This window comes from Phalacrocorax carbo, chromosome 1, assembly GCF_963921805.1.
Source record: "Phalacrocorax carbo chromosome 1, bPhaCar2.1, whole genome shotgun sequence".
NCBI classification, from domain to species: domain Eukaryota; kingdom Metazoa; phylum Chordata; class Aves; order Suliformes; family Phalacrocoracidae; genus Phalacrocorax; species Phalacrocorax carbo.
Window position 1 is genome coordinate 159,884,728 of NC_087513.1, and position 17,558 is coordinate 159,902,285.

At 40.8% G+C, this 17,558-nt stretch overlaps 1 protein-coding gene across 7 annotated transcripts in view; it reads right to left on the reverse strand.

The window, feature by feature from the left end:
- FARP1 (FERM, ARH/RhoGEF and pleckstrin domain protein 1) overlaps positions 1–17,558 on the reverse strand; it is a 225,692-nt gene that overhangs the window by 161,791 nt on the left and 46,343 nt on the right. For 3 of the 7 annotated variants that reach the window (XM_064440657.1, XM_064440656.1, XM_064440662.1), the window contains exon 3: positions 5,255–5,305. The exons of the other annotated variants lie outside the window; for them this stretch is intronic. In XM_064440657.1, the coding sequence (XP_064296727.1) occupies positions 5,255–5,305 (51 nt within the window). The remainder of the gene's footprint in view (positions 1–5,254; positions 5,306–17,558) is intronic. 7 annotated transcript variants of the gene reach the window in all.

The window sequence follows — 17,558 nt, forward strand, 5'->3', positions numbered from 1 at the left end:
ATATTATCTGAATGCGTATTTGTAATGGTTAAACCTCTATGACATGTTTGTTTCAAGTACACAAAACTCCATCACCAAAAATCCATACAGGCATCTGGACTTATTGTTAATATCATCTTTATCTTCAGTACTTGGGAAAAACCTGGGAGAAGATCTGTTCCAAAATACAGTGGAAGTCACTCATCAGCACCTATGAACACAGAACCCAGATCTGGTTTCTCCTTTGAGTCTACATAAGCCAGCAGGATACCTTTATTACATTACTGAAAACATCTCCTACCAAATTCAGTGCTTAAATGAGAAGCTTCACTTTATCAGTCAATAGAGCATCTGCACAGCATTTCTTGGGAGAGTTCCTTCAAGGAAGCGTATAGGGAAGAACAGGCTGTAAATTAATGACCTGAGGCTTGGTTTGTTTCAAATACTTGTACCTCAGCACATCTGGTCATCCACCCCTAAAATATGTATCTACTTCCCTGCTAATTGGTTGTGCCTTAAAGCTGTTTTCACGTGCTTGCTTTTTGAAAATGGATGATCGACTGTATAGTGTCTTGCGTTCTTTCAGAACTTGGCATAATGAAATGGTGAGCATGGTTCTAGTGTGCTCTCTTTTCTGAACTTGCCTATTATAATATGAATTCCTTTCTTTTCAATTATCTTTCTTGGTAACCCATAGTGACATCTTGACTTAAACTGTACTCATTAGGACAAGGACAGTAAAATAATCTCCAAACTCCAGATTTTGTAGAACCGTCACCTCGCTATTTTAACCAGTGAGATACCACCACTCTCCATGCTGTTTCAAGCAGGACAAATACTGGTGCAATTACTTTACTGGTTTGCAACCTTTAAGCACACAGATTCTTAAGCTACCCCAAACCATGGAGACACTTGGGTGGTAACTACTCATATTAAAGTCAGCCCTTTACCACTTTCCAGTTGGTGGCCTGGGCAGACTTGAAATGTGTGCTTTCTGCTTCATTTTTTTGGTTAATGGCCCACCTAGTTAAAATACTGCAAGAGTCTGTGCCTTCCCTCTTCCCCGGCAAGCTCAGCAGGCTCTCTGCCAACTCTTCCTTTGGTTGGGAGGGAGAACAAGAACATCCTGCTGCAGCAGCCAGCTGGCTACCTTCTCCTGTCAAGGACTTAATATACTTCCATAAAGCATTCAGCTGTTGCTGGATGAGAGACAGGGTGCTCTATAGTGCCTTCTTCGAACAGTCCTCCTCCTTGACTAGCACAGACTGAATGGATGAAAGAACCATATGCAAAGGAACAGGAACGGGGGTATGAACACAGCCCTCATTCTTTGGATAATCAAAAGTCACCTAATTCATCTTAACCTTCAAGCCAAACATTTTCTCTCCAGGACAAAGGCTCACCAGACAAAAGTTCATGCAAACTTGAAAAACCCTCGAGCTACTTACAAGTTTTATTGACTTCTCATCATACTTAGCTCAAGCTTGGCTCAATAAAAGCTTTCTTGTACCAAGGATGAAAAGGTTTCCACTCTCTCAAAGAAAATGCAAGAAAATCAAACGTTTCCAATTTTGTTTTAAACATGAACACTCCCTTTCAATGTCTCTATCTCAAACTCTGCATCACTGAGAAACTGAAAACGAAAGCATAGATGAATAAGCAGAACTAGCCTTGCCAATTCTTACCTTATTTTTTCTATGAATCACAAATTCAGTCAGAACTGGAACTTCTGTTGCCGCAGCAGCAGGAAGCCTACCTTTCCGGTAGTTTCAGACTACCTTGTTGGTAATTTCAGCCGGATGTTGGGAAACTTGCTCCAACTGCTCTTGCCTCACTTCCCTGCCCTTCTGGAGAAGACAGCCTATCCTACAAGAGCCAGGCTGCACCTCCTCCCACTCCTCCACAAGGGTCAGCATTCACACAGCAAGCAGTACTCGGCCTCGTATGGCAGCTCTTCCCTGGGCAGCTGGCAACAGGCTGAAATAAGGGCAGGAGCCTAGGAAATGACAAGCTGGAACAGGCAAAAGGGGCCAGGAGAATCACAGGGCTCCTGCTCTGGTGTGAAGATGGGGCAGCAAAGAGAGACAATGAGTAGATGTGAAGCCAAGTAAGAGATGAACGCCCTCAAGCAGCTGAGGCAGGCAGTTCCTGGAAGGGACTGAAATCCTCCAACCTTTCGACCTTCTGAGAACTCAAAACAGTAAACTACCTCTTGGACAAACAAGTTCAAAAATCAAAACAAACCCAAATCATAGTTCTTTTCTCTATCACTTGCATGAAAAAAGAAACCCAGGCTTCTGAAAGCTGCCGCATCTTATAATGTTTAAAAGTGTGGAACTGGCATAAGCTGATTTGCACCACCTTACTGTTAAGTTTACCACTGAGGTTTTGCTCTGGAAGTCAAGTGTCCATTGTTTTGGGGTATCTGTAATGGCTTGTACTGATTTTATTATTTTGGGTATTTTTATTGAAGGTATTTTCTTCACTTTCATGTATTTCAGACCATTGTAATTTGGATTTAATATATTAAGAGACCATTCTCCCAACACCTACACTGATACTGCCAAAACGAGAATTAACAGATAGTCCATTTCTGCTGTTACAGAACATGGAGAAGGAACAGGCAGTTATGCTATGGCTGCACATACAACTTTACAGCTCTATACGCAACCGTGCCTTAGCAGTATCTTAGCTACCACATTTAGTTCAAATTAATCATATTAATATGACAGACTTGCAATTTGCAGTAATTTTTAAGAGCTACATCATTAACTCTGCTATGTGTAAGCATCTGATAGGAGACAATTAAACAGCAGAGCAAGTGAGGGATCCCGCTTCCAGTTCTGACACTGACTGCACTGTGCAGTCACTTCTATCTTCTAGTGCTCTTCCTTCATGATTGTGTCATGCTGTGATGTTTAAGACAAATGCATCAGACCACCAGTGTTGCAAGTACAGGAAAAAAAATATACCACAAACCCTTAATTCAGGAAAGTTACAGATTTACACAAGTCTAGAACAATTCTTCATTTCTCTTAATGTGCTGTCTTACACATTTGCATCTCCAGACGTCCCTTTTCCCCACCTATCCTACCCTAGTTCCATCACTCTTGCTTGCATTTGACCTGTCACCAAAGTAGATTTGCCCTCCCCTAAACAGACCCGTCTTCTTCACCTACCACTCTGCTAGTCAATGACCAAAGAGATTATTTTTCACTAAAACATAATAATCCCCAATAATAATAATTGGCCCATTTTTGTGATGCAATTTAAGTAGAATAGCTCTAACCTTATGTCCTGGTTTTGGCTGGGATAGAGTTAATTTTCTTCCTAGTAGCTGGTACAGTGCTGTGTTTTGGATTTAGTGTGAGAATAATGTTGGTAACACAACGATGTTTTAGTTGTTACTAAGCAGTGCTTACACTAGTCAAGGACTTTTCAGCTCCCCATGCTCTGCCAAGAAGCTGGGAGGGGGCCCAGCCAGGGCAGCTGACCCCAACTGGCCAAGGTGATAGTCCATACCATATGACGTCATGCTCAGCATGTAAACTGGGGGGAGTTGGCAGGGGGGGTGGCAATCACTGCTCAGGGACTGGCTGGGCATCGGTCAGCAGGTGGTGAGAAGCTGCATCACTTGTTTTTTTCCAGGTGTTCTCATTCTCGCACTATCTTCTTTTTCACTATAATTTATTATTAATAATTATAACAGTAATAATAATAAACTGTTCTTATCTCAACCCACACATTTTCTTACTTTTGCCCTTCCGATTCTGTCCCCCATCCCACTGGGGGTGGAGGGTGAGCGAGCAGCTGTGCTTGGTAGCTGGCTGGGGCTAAAACACGACACCTTATACAGCAGAGATTTGGGGAACAGTTGAAACTAATACATCAGTTTATAGGAGGTAAAAGAAGGAGCTTCTTTACATAAGCAATGGCAAACTGCTAGAACTTTCTGCCACAGAAGATTGTGGAGGTAGGAGGCATCAGCAGGTTCAAAAGGGACTTCGGATGCTGGGGAATAACAAGAGAAAGGCAGAGGCGCCAGCTCATGTGTCAGTGTGGAGACAAAAATATTAAGCCAGAAGGACCACCAGCCTTACTCAGTAGGCATTTATGTTTCCATGAAATGATTTAATCAGAGGGTCAGAGTATACAGAAACAACATAAGAAGAAAATGAAGCCAACAAGCTTACTATCTGGTATGCTGAAAGAGTTGCCACATCTTTGGCTGTACCCCAGGGCTATCCTTACAGCTGTAAATAAAAGAGGATGAGGGAGCAACCCCAGCCCCAAAGACTAGAAATGCATGTACTGACTTGCAGGTCAGGACAAGTCCTCACTCAAAGCTAGACTTACCTCAGAGAGATCTCTTTGGAACAGCCCAAAACACGGCTGGAAACCCAGCTAACAACTAAGGAGTGCGGAAAATCATGGGTGTAGTGCTCCAGCTCACTCTCTGGTCCTCTTAGCTATCAGTATAGGAATGCAAAAGAAACCCACTCCTGGACTGAAGCCTGAAAGCAAAGGCAAAGGCATTCCCTCTACCGAGAGGGCTCTACTCATTGCCGCAGTGCTCTTAGCAGGGCCAGAATGCTGTGTATAGTTGTGACAGAAGAAGAAGAGTGAAAAATAGTTTATATGCTGAGGTGCCAGGGCTGCATACATACCCAAGCACTTCATGTCCTACTGCAGTAGTTTTCAGTCTATGCCAAGAAGCGCCCAGTAATCCATGGACCATTTCTACAAGAAGTTCATTGATACGGTATCGCCTTCCACAGGCATTACTTTTTCCAAAGGAATCTGCAACACCACTAGACAGCCTTTCAGGCCCTCAAATGCCCCCAGATGAAAACAACAATAATCGGTAACATCTGTTCACCTGGGCAATATCAATGTGAAGATCTGTTGGCTAAGGAGGACAAATGAATTACCCATGAATGGTGCTAAGATGTCTGTAGGGAAAGGAGGACAAGTTATTTTTCTTCAGGAATAATCATAATTCACAATCAAATTAGCCAGGCATCTCCTGTTAAAACATCTTGCTAATTTGAAGAAGTAAATGTTAGCACCTAAGCTATCAACAGATTCAAAAGTATTAGTTTGTATAATTATTTTAATTATTTAATCCTTTCATGCTAATTTATTGTCAGGTGAACAAGTTCCATTTTGTCAAAAGTTTCAATTTTCAAGTAATTATTTAACGGGCAGTGGCTAACAAATTAATTCTGAGTGCTGAAGGAGTTAACTTTCAGTTTAACTCTCAGTAAAATATTACCATGGAGGCTGCGGATGCGAGTTCTGTTTTTCTCTCTTCCCCCACAGTATCCTAAACAGAAGAAGCTCAAAAGAGTTAAAAAAGAGATAACAAAACCAAAATACATCCAACTAATTTAATTCACAGTTATACCTATATGGGAAATAAATCATTTCAGTGCAACTAGCAACAACAGTGTTAACTGATCCCTCAAAGATTCATTCCCTCAGCCCAAGAAAATGCTGAACTGTTTCCTCAGTAACCTTTTGTCACTTCTGGCTAAGCTGTGCGTATGCAATCTTCCCTGTAATGAAACGCAAGCAGCACAGATCCAAAACGCTCCGCAGAGAAGTGACCTTTCCACTGAAAGGCATATATCTGTTCAAAGTTATTTGTTTTGTGGAACAGATACAAAAAGAAATGGCAATGGCTAGACCCAGCTTATGTTAGCGAAACAAAAAGATCACCTGCTCCTGATCCTATTTCTCTAACAAAAGCAATCTAGTTTGACTTGATAGAAAAAGTCTGAAAACGTAGCTCTTCCACAGCTGGTGTGAATCCAGAAGGTTTTCACAAGATTTTTGGGGTGGGAGGGGTGCGGGGTGGAGTGTTGACTTTTTTTCAAGCAGCTGCAGCTATGAAAGTCTCCCCTGTTCACAAAGCCTGTTCTCCTGCAGCCTGATATTTCTACCTTGCTCTTCCTGAGATTGCCAAAATCACAGAGTTGAACATGTTGTGACACAATCAGCCATTTGAAGCATCTGCTTTCCACTTCAATTTTATTTTTAGAATCTTCCATAGTCTTTCAAAGCACACATACCCAAAGTAATCCTTTGACATGAAGTAAAAAACTAAGAAGAAAACCTGAAGGGACTGATGAACTCTAGAACATAAGCAAGCTCCTGTCGCTCATGTATAAATGACTACTGCCTCGATTCTTTTATAAGCCCATAGATATGGCTGCAAATGCCCATTTGCCACACAGAAATCTGAAGCCTTTTACCTCAGAGCTTCCAGTAGCAGGCTTAAAAGTGACAGATCTTCAACTGATAACTCTGAACTTCAACTAAGGCTCTCAAAGACAAAAAGATCCTAAAACACAGTAGTCCTGAATCCTTACAGTTAGTGTTTCTCAGGGACCTTGAGCAATCTGCTCACAGCTGGCCCTGCCTTGAGCAAAGGGTTGGACCAGACTGCCTCCAGAGGTCCCTTCCAATCTGTATTACGCTATGAACGAGCATTCACGTGCTTTCATGAGAAACATTTTCTTTTGCCAGCTGCCAGTATTTGTCCCTGGGTGCAGAGGTGTTTCTGAATTACTCTGGAACATCTAAGAGCATGAAACACCAGTCTATGCTTATTTCTGGATGCATGAATCTGTGTCAACCCAACACTAGAAACTACTTGATAAGGCCCTTTTACAACTCCTGTAAGATATCTTTTTAGATAAGGTTTGACAAATCATTCTCTTTCACCTCAATTTCCATGTATTAACGTACTTAATTCTGCCAAATCCCTTTTCTTTCAATTCTGTTCATTAAAACTGTTGTATCTGAGAATAATTCTAATAGGCAACATTCCCAGAGGAGACCCCTGGATTTTATAATCTTGTAATGTAACCCAGCTTATTTCTGGTTACTCCAGTCAATCTAAGACAATGTACACTGGCTGAGGATCTGACTCATCCCTGTCAGCAACCAGAAACGAAGGTGTTCCCCTAACTCACAGTCACTCCAGATCCAGTGTCAGCTGTTCTGCCCAAATGCACGCCATGTAAAAGACCAGGAAGAGAGCTCTATAAGAACGTATTAAAGAGCTATACAACTTATCCATACAGAGAATACAAAAATGGATGCTTTCTAACACAATACAAAACTGAGAAGTTAGATGAGGGTGAGATGACAGAAGGGAATAAAATTGAGCATCTGCACCAGGTAATAAAGCAATGGAATGTGAAGAGTCATTTAAGAGCAAAAGATTTCTCCCTTTATGCATGAAGAACTAGCCCCTGAATACACACGTCTACACACAAACACTGTCCGCTACCTACTAAACGGAGGTTATTACAAATAAATTCAGCAAGAACCGTATGAAGGTGTACGGCATGAGAACAGGACCAGAATTATAAAAACAAGGCAAACTGAAGATAAAAAGAAGAAAGGACTCCAGGTTCAATCAGAACACCAGGTGAGAAGGTAACAGTGAAAGAAATGAGGAGAAAAACTGCCTGCTGCTGTGTGCTGCATGAATATTTGCATCTGCCAACAGGCCATCAAAAAGCAAATTGGCACTAAGTCATAACTCACCATTTGCTATTTATATTCTGGCAGCATTATGTTTGTGCAATTTCTATCAGTCAAAGCCTCCTTTTAGGGGATGGGGAGAAGAAAAGGAAATACTGTAATCTACTTCTGCTATTGCTGTTTGTATTCAATGAGTTATCTTGTGCCTGATGTGTACTTCATGCATCACTTTTTGTTCAAAAATTGACATATTTATCCAAGAATGATTCTAATGCAGTGGCCTTATTCAAATATGTACAAAGGCTGTAGCAGACATTTTCAGCCATGCATTTTATGTGATTTATGCACTGGCATGTAAAAGGCCACATTTAATTGTGTGGGTACTGTAATCACAGCCTTGTCAAGGCACCTCGCTGGAGCATGGAGACAAGTTTACAGGTAAGCAGCCTATTACTAAGCCTCTCTGAAGACTTTTAAACCTGGGAACTGGTGGAGCCCCGTTAGATTGTCTAATCTTGGTACAAAGACACACTGCTTTAATCACTTCATACTAATTGTAGGTTTTTTTAGTTTATTTTAAGCTGGTCAAATTTCACTTTGTGGTTCACAAAACCACAAATTATCTTAGGTAAAATTTGGATAGATCATCTCACTTGCAGAGCTTGGGTATGGATGAGAATTTGACTATGCCATTGCAGGAAGCGTCCCCAGTTCTGCAGTGCAGATACAGTCTTTCAAAGTGATGAGCACTTGCTCCCCTATACAGCCCAACATGTGACTTGTAACACAACGACCTGATACTGCACCGAGGGAGGAGATCACCCTCAGAATGAAGTTGTTTGAAGACCTAGGAGATACACCCAGGACTGCCGCATCCTTCTGCACTGCTATCTCCCATTTGTTTGGAGAATCCCAATAGCAAAGAACTGAACCAGCAGGTGCAAAGGAGCTGTGGAGAGGCAGAGAGGACAAGGAGGATAAGCAGTATAAGGTGGCATGTTCTAGCACCAAGCAAGGAAGGAATGAGAGATGCCAACGAGAAAATCAAGGAAGCACTAAAATATGAATGAATATAAAGTCATATTCTTAAGAATTTTAGAGGTTGGGGGAAGTCCTAATATTTATTCTCTCTTGCACCTCTCTAGCTGTGTGCTTCCACAGCAGCTTTAATCAAGTTTGAACCACTGCTAACATGGTCCTGCCCCTTCCCTCCCCTATGTTTCACCCACATCAGCATCTGATTTTGTAGCAAGCTCCTGTTTGTAGCTAAACTTGTGAAACCCAAAACTTTTTATGCAGGGTTGCCCGCACATGCTGCCTTACCACAGAGTCAGACAAGCATCCTTGCCAGCGCAGCAGAGCAGGTGGGAATACCACCTCCAGCAGCTGCTAAGGCTGTGGCTCCACCAGCTGAGCAACCCAGGTGTCCTGCAGAAGCATGGAGGAAGAAAGGGCTCGTGGCAGACTTTCAGTTTGAGGAAATTTCCTGGTTTTGGCTGGGATAGAGTTAATTTTCTTTATAGTACCTGTATGGGGCTGGGTTTTGGATTTGTGCTGGAAATAGTGTTGATAATGCGGAGATGTTTTAGTTGCTGCTAGGCGGTGCTTACACTAGTCAAGGACCGTTTCAGCTCCCCATGCTCTGCTGGGTGCACAAGGAGCTGGGAGGGGACGCAGCTGGGACAGCTGACCCCACCTGACCAAAAGAATATCCCACACCATATGATGTCATGCTTAGCATAGAAAGCTGGGGGAAGAAGGAAGAGGGGGGGATGTTTGGAGTGATGGTGTTTGTCTTCCCAAGTAACCCTTGGACCCCTGCTTTCTTGGAGAGGGCTGAACACCTGCCTCCTGATGGGAAGTAGTGAATGAATTCCTGGTTTTGCTTTGCTTGTGTGCAGGTTTTCCTTTGCCTAGTAAACTCTCTATCTCAACCCACGGGTTTTCTCACTTTTACCCTTCTAATTCTCCCCCCAGTCCCACCAGCGGAAATGAGTGAGCAGCTGTGTGGGGCTTGGTTGCTGACTGTAACTAAACCATGACAAGAAAGAAAAAGCACAGGTGGTGACCCTTGACAAACGAATGGAGATGAATCCCAGTACAAAAAGAGAAAATTAGCATCCCAAGCTAAAAGGCAAAGTAAGGTTGGATGCACAGCAAGGAATACATAGTAGGCAAATAAACCCAGAAAGGCATTTGAACAGGTTGTGTTACCACCAGGCAAAAATTGTTTACATGTGACCGTATTCAGCTAAGAATGAATTGAAAGGGAAATGAACAGACAATTTAAAAAATATTGCTATTATTTTATCACGTACTGCTTAAGTCTTTGTTTACACAGATAGCTTTCCATTCTGTTTGAAATAATGGAAAAAAGCAAATGCATAGGGATTCCACAACAAAGGTTTCTTCATCTCTGAAATAGGTGAGAGAACAAGTTATGGGGAGATACGCTTTTACCTGCAATTTAAGCTACTGAAATTCACAGTGCTCTGAATGGTCATTCATCATGCTGTGTGATATAATCACATACCAGCAGTGCTTTGCATCTGAGCTCAAGTTCTCTGATCCTTTGCTCAGTGCAGGACTGTAAACCGAGTATGCTTTGAAATGCCTGAAGTCTAACATGAGATTGAGCTCTTGGCAAAGCATCACACTTATGCTGCATCTCTTCAGCTATGGACAACATACATTTATTTAAATCGATCACACTTCAGGAGGAGGAAGGCAGCTATTTTCTCCCAGAAGCTTACCCTGCTCGTTTTTTACGGCCCTCCAGAGCATATAGCCGAAGCAGAGACAACTGGTTTTCATCCAGAGCTTAAGGAAAGTAACTTAAGCTTGATCACCTTGTGCTGACGAAGAATGGGCTTAAGAAAATCATGGCATGCATATGCACCACTGCAGCACAGCACTAATGTACTGTTCCTCCACAGCACACTTTTTGTTACAACTGTTCCCTGTTACAATCAGGACAGAGAAAAGCAGCACTTCTGGCAGGTATAATTTGCCTATCCCAGCACATCCGAGCTAGAGAGCATTGCCAGACAGCTATGGGGTGCAGGGAAGACGCACATATCACTTCAGAACCACTGGAAACTAAAAGGAAACAAAGTAATTTCTGTGGGACAAGTTAGGTGCCTAGATGACAAATGAAGTCTAAGCTATCGTGCTATGCTCCCCTTACAGGGATATACAAGCACCTCCAGAGAGCAATTAATCTCATCCTAAGATACATGTTCAAGACAGGCATGATGAACTGCCTGTTGAAGGTACCATGTTTTCACTCTAACTATGAAGGAAAGAGTGAATAGCTGAGGCTTCGACATCTAGTTTTAAAATCTTTAAAGCCAGAGGAGACAAACTTCAGTCTTGGAGGGAAGGAAGGAAGCACACAACAGGAAGTTCAGCTCCCCTCCTTCCTCTGACCAGAGGCAGAACATCCCTCCCACTGCCCCTGAAACAGGCAAACATAGTCCTAGCGACACCAGCCTCCACTGCTGCCATTAACTACCCACTCACCCACACACTCACACTTTGAAGAGGAGAAAGACAGCAAACACCTCCCACTGTTCCCTGGACAGCTGCCACCTCCAAACAGGGCAGCCAAGGGGACCACCCCGTCACTGGGGAGGGAGCCCATGCTTCCCCCTCCCAGAGCATCAATCCAGCCTCACCAGTGCTGTGCAAACCAACTTACAGGCACAGACAGGGTTACCACAATTAAACAGCCTGATTTCACTGACCCCTCCCCACCGAGGGTAGCAGTGTTCAGAAACGCCCCCACACTGCCTCTTCATCCACGGGTGCCCCTCCCTGCGCCAGCTCGGTCCTCCGCTTAGTGCCGGCTCAGGCGTCGGTGCATGACTTGGGTGAGTCAGCTGAACCAAGAAAGGTGAAAGGCATTATTTGAGAAGCCTTCTCTGATTACAAGTTAGGCTAATTCATTCAAGAAAATTACATTCATTTCCCAAGTTATCTTCAAATACCTCAGTCCAGTCTGAAAATGGACTGGATTTGTTGGCACTTACAGTTATATTCCTGCTTATGATATCCTGTAGAATGAACAGAATAATAAAGAAATCATCAGTTTAAACAGCCTGCTGCCTCAGGTTACAGAAGTTTGCTTGTGGATTATTTTCCCTTCTGTTTTGAAAAGCACAGAAATTATTAACACAAGTCACTAAAATTCCATGTCTTTCAACAAGGACATTCCAATCATCAGTCAACAAAAGTCACAGCTTACTGGGTATCTACTAATAATCTTCTGCTGAGAAAAACACAACTGATGTGTTTCAGAATCACAGGAAAAAAACCCAAACATTTTTCTTCTTGCAATTTCAGAAAATCCAGCAGGGTTGGTGTGACAATTAGTGAATATTTAAAGGCTTGATATTCATTGGAAATAGTCTGACACTGATGACCAAATAATTTAAGGCATGAGTAGAAAAGAAAGTCTCAGACTGATGAATAACTGACATTTGACCTGCTGTTCACTTCCTAAGCTGGAAAAAAATGCAATTCATACTGAATCGAAGTTGAAGCTGGCTAAGAAAGCACAAAACACTGCTTCATGTTTCTGCATTGCCTTACTAATGCTCTCTTTATAAAACTTTTATTCAATGGTTATACACATATATTGAGGACAGGGATAAATACCTAAGACAAAGCAATTATCATAACCCATAAATGTTACAGAATATAATTTAAATGTTTATAAAACCATGGCCAAAATTTCAAATTTAATAGAGTAACACAATGCTTGTGCAAACTTATAACAAAGCACATGTAATCTTTGTTGTCAAGTATCAAGACTTTCTAATATTAAGCTTTTTTGGGCATGTTTACACTGGCCTACAGTTGGTGGGGAGTACACTTAATAGAAGGCATTTTCCCCACAAAGGGGATATGAACGACCATCATACGGCTCCACAAACAAACAAAACCAGCGAAACAAAAAAACCCACCCAAGAACATTAGCCTTTAGACACAGAGCCCAGCAGGATTATGAAGTCCTCCTCTGAAAATCTGGGACTTGAGGAACAGAAATTCCCTGCCAAGGCACTATAGCCCAACTCGCCTGGAAGGTAAACAGTTGTAGACCAAGACCATTTGGTCTTGATTCTCTTTAGTCTCAGATAACCTAAAGATGAGGAAGACTTTCTCTTCTGAGAGAAAAGCAAATTGAAATGAAATGTTTACAGGTGATGTTTACTAAGGATTATACCCTCGCCCTGCTTTCTATTAAGAGACTCCTGTTGCTTAAGAAACCAGGTGTTAATCCCTCAAAGTGGATGACATTTTCCAACCCTGCATATTTCACAAAGCTTGAACACATTCAGAGGGAAAGAAAGTTTACATAAGACACAAACCAGATGTTTAATAAACTTGACTAATCTGACAGGCAAGTATGTTTTGGTCTTTCCAAAAGACAGCCACAAAGAGGCAGCAACTATTTTCTTCCAGACACAATAAAGAGGACTTTGGTTTGGTTTTAATTAAAGAGACCGGATGCTAAGCAGAAGAAGAACCCTTACCTCCTGTGATATACTTTGATCTCACCTTTGATGCTAACAGGAAAGAAACAACTCTGACTTTCTTTAACATCAGCAGTATCATTCCAGTCACATCAGCATCATTCGCCCAGAGAGTAGGATATGATCAGTGACAGGCATCAGGCCAGTCAGGGTTAGACCTGGTCTGAGTCACCAAATCATCCCAGAAGTCTAACATGAGAATCAGTCGTGTTTTCAGCATTACCTAGAAAGGAATAACAGTGTCTCTTTCTGCTGAGGAGTAGTTTTAAAGCAGATTATTTTTGGCACTGAAACAACTATAAATGTAAATATAATTTAAATGGCATAAACAGCAAATATTAAAGGGTTTTCTTCCCCAGAAGAAGCAGATGCAACCATGAGCTATTTTTACTGTTCCTTAAAAAACTGTATTTCTTTTTCACTTAAACTAGTTTGAATCTACAGGAAAAACTGTATTAAAACAAACGTAAGAAAATCCGTAAGTTTTACTATGGTTTTATAGAATCAGTCCCATTTTCTTCCAACTAACTTAGATGAGACCAGTAGAAGTAAAACCAAAGCAAAATCAGGAGAACTGTACACCTCCACCCTCTCTTGTATAATACACAGCTTTTATTTGGCAGCGTTGGGTCCTGCAGGTCTTATGGTAGAAACATCAACTTTTCAAAATGCCCAAGATCCATCTATATATGATTATCACTATGTGTACAAGGGTGAAAAAATGTTCTTCCTTCACATTATTAATTTTAGCTAAAGCTGTTGTCCTCCTACCTAGCAGAAAGGGACTGTATTTGCTTATTTTATCATGTAGTCATAACCCAGCCAAACACTAGCTGAAACAGACTGGTGTGTTTGGACCTCTATGGTCTTCAGTTAGCAATTTTTTTCAGTAAACACAGCCAAAATGGAAATTAGAAACAAAAAGCAAGAGACAAAAGTCTGTTCCATGCTTGCATGCAACCCCTTCATAAAGCTAACACCATGACCAACAGCTGCAAGCACAGAATTATCATTAACTTTCAACTGGTGGCCTGATTTAAAGGCACTAATCACCTATAACTGCAGCTGAAGCCAGCTCCTGTCTGGAAGTTTGGGACAGACTCAAACTAAGGGTACAGAAATTCAGTCATAAACAGCTGAATAACTTAAAGGGGGGGGGGTATTCTACATAGCTTAGTCTTTTCATAATAGAATAGACAAAGATGTGCTGGAATTTTTGCTGGATAATTGATGAATTCTATACTTTCTTTTTATGTTAAAAGCTGTAAATATGAAGTGAAAGTAAGATTGTGATAAACTTTTTTGAAAGCAGCAGTGCCTACCTTTCCCTTGCCTCTCCCAAGCATCTGTATTTGCTTGAAAAGAGTCACGCAACCAGCTAACTTGGCTGGCAAGGAATGCTAGATGTCCGTAAAAGATCCAGGCTTATCCAGTCAAGCTTTCACTGGCTTTTTGGAATATAGGAATGCTTGAATATTCCACAGTGAAATATCGTCTGTTAACAGCAAGCAGAATGTAAGATTCTTATGTATCCCTCCCTTTACTGTATTTGCAAAGATTGATGAAAAGGCCTTCATTGTGGGCTTCTGTTTTTCAAGTCTCCCATACAAACTCTCTTCATATATTTTTATGGTGTTTTTCCTGGCAAAAAAAAATATAATTTGCAGGCCCATATGAAACCATGTGGAGTCTCTCTTTCCCTTTTTTTTTGTTCCTCCCCTTTCTTCTTTTTTCCTTGTGAGAAGCTAATAAAATAATACAATGAGCTGGGCACAGTATGATTATGTAGCACTAAAACACTAACACCAAAAGTTGGTCAGTAAAAATCAATTTTCCTTTAGAATGACACCAGAGTTACTTCACTTTTAAACATGCCTAAAAGCAGCAGCACTGGGTGGGAATGGAAGTAGGTGATGTTTTTCTCCTAGTTTTTTATATAAAGAACAGACATAGAAATTTGAAGGATTTTGCTCTAATAAAAAGTCATTTGCTTACAATGGGAGAATGGGGACTGCCTAAGTGGAAGGGTATTGAATCTTGCCTCCTGGAAAATAATTTAAAATCAAACAAAAAAATCCCAACAAACAACAACAAAAAAACACACCACCCAAAAAATAACACCAAACCAAACCAAAAGCAAACCCAAGAAAAACAGTACACAGACAACATCTTTTTCCAGTTTTAGCTAATGTGGAGGCTGAACCTCTAACAAAAAAATTGTAATAGCAAAGGAGGAGGACGAGACAGAGTCCCAACTACGTCACTACTTCCCCAAAATTAATGAAGAAGCAGCACCAGTATCTGTTTCTATTTTTACACACAGTTGATGAGCAAATAATGAACTGGCGCAACTTAAACTTCATACCATCCTACAAAACACATTACAAGCAGCAATAAAACTACTCAAAGTTTGGCCCATTTGCTAATAGAGAAAAGCGCGTCCAGCAAAATGCCTGAGACTGTAGGAAAAACAAAACCTTGTCAGTTTACACTTTTGTCATATTTGGAAGATTATTTTCATAACCATGGCAGCTCAAGTTTTGAAAGAGTAGTTCAGACCTTCAATCATGCAAAAAGCTTTTAATTCTCCACTGAAAAGCAAGCCCACAGGTGCGCTTTGGCACACCCACACTTGCTGCTCCTGAAATATATTATATTGAAATGGTGTCACTTTCTTTTTCTGTGTATACTCTACCAGCCTGGCTAAAACCAGCAAGATTGTAAATGGGAACATGGGTTTTCCAACATGAATAAACATCTCAATTTAGATGTATTAAAAGTTTATCAGTTCTGTGAGATGGGACTAAAACATTAATGCCTTTTAGAGCAGACTGAAAATGATATGTTTTGCTCCATTTGACTATGCATACCTTGAAGACAAAAAGCTTTAGGAATCTTGTCTAAGAGGCTTTATAATCTAAGCATCCTGCAAATTTCACCACAAGGTTTGACTATAAAACCAACTGTCCTCTCCTTGAATAGATGTATTTATAAACTAAAAGCCTCAGAAAATAAGCATAGCGAAGTAATCTGAACAGAGAGGTGTTCCTGAGCTCAGGTCTTCCTGAAGTTTAAAAACCATAAAGTAATGTCTACATCTTCTAGTACTGAAGATCAAAAACATACTGTTTTCTCAAGCTCCCAGAAGCAAAGCTGGATTTACATGGGTGCATTGCATTCACTCATTACTTATGTTTGCTTCTAAACAATTTAATGAAAGGACCTAACCTCAAAATAGTTCCTACTAAGTGTTTGTTAAATATGATTATTAACTCCTACAAATTGTGTGTCATTTCCAAAGTATGGTGAAATAGCAGCTGCAGGAAAAGTTGTCACTGGTACAATAAATAGGGATATTTGTACCTCATAAGATAAACAGCACAAGTTTCATTAGCATTTGATAATTTAAACTAGAACTACACTTTTGAACAGCAATGATTACCTAGAGACTGCTAATTTTAGTCTGTTGCCCACGGATAATTGATAGGCCTTCTGAAGGGCACAAAAACATAAGATGTTGCTACATACACAAGCATTTCACTTGATGACAGTTCAGTTCACAAATATCTGTGGATTCCAGATAATTTACTTTCTGCTACAAGATAATCTGAGACTGAACATGCAGTTGTAGTTGGTCACAAACAGCAACAGAGAGCAGACCAAAAAGCATGGCCATGTACACACACAAACCAAACCTTATGAACAGGTACTTTTTTTCATTAGGATTTTCCTTATCCAAATTCCTTCATATTTAACAGAGGGATAACATTTTGTCAGTCATCATAAGAGCTTTCACAGAGCTCATAAGATCTTACACGTATAGCATAAGTGCTATGTAACTTGCTGGTAACCTCCCATTTCACGGAAGGGAAAACTGAGCCAACGAAGGCATGAAATTTACTATAGCTACACAAAATGCAAGTAACAGAGGATGAAATTCGAACTCAGGTTTCCAGTTTCCTACTCACTGAACTCTGAGCACTTTGAAAAATATACATTCCAGTACACTTTCATAACAGCAACAGCGTTAAATAACCTTATATGTGAATTACCTAAAGCATGGCGTGTTAAAATGATTAGTGGTTACTAGCAGCTAGATGCTACAAAGATCAATTCTGTTTTACACTAAAACTAATTCAAGCTAATTCTTCTGATCACACACAAAAGCAGTAGTAACTCTGTTTCTTTACTTGGAAAGTACAAACCTAGATTAATTGCAAAGGGCACTGGCTATATAGAGAAGCTTTAGATGAGACTGCTGTGATTCTCCCCTCACACTCAACACGTGAGCACTTGGTGTCAGTAACAGTCACATAAATTAGTGAAAACTTCAATGATTTCAAGTTACCATCCTAAGGACTTGCCAGAGGAAAAGGAAACAAATCTGTATCGATCTACCGTTTAGTGGATCAAGAGTGAAACGGCACCAAGGAAATATATACTGTCCAGAACGTAGATTAAATCACTGATGTAATATTTGAAGGAAAAAGAAAAAAACCACAAAGGACTTTCACCTCTTCTGAAGCCATTCAAACAGAAACAGAA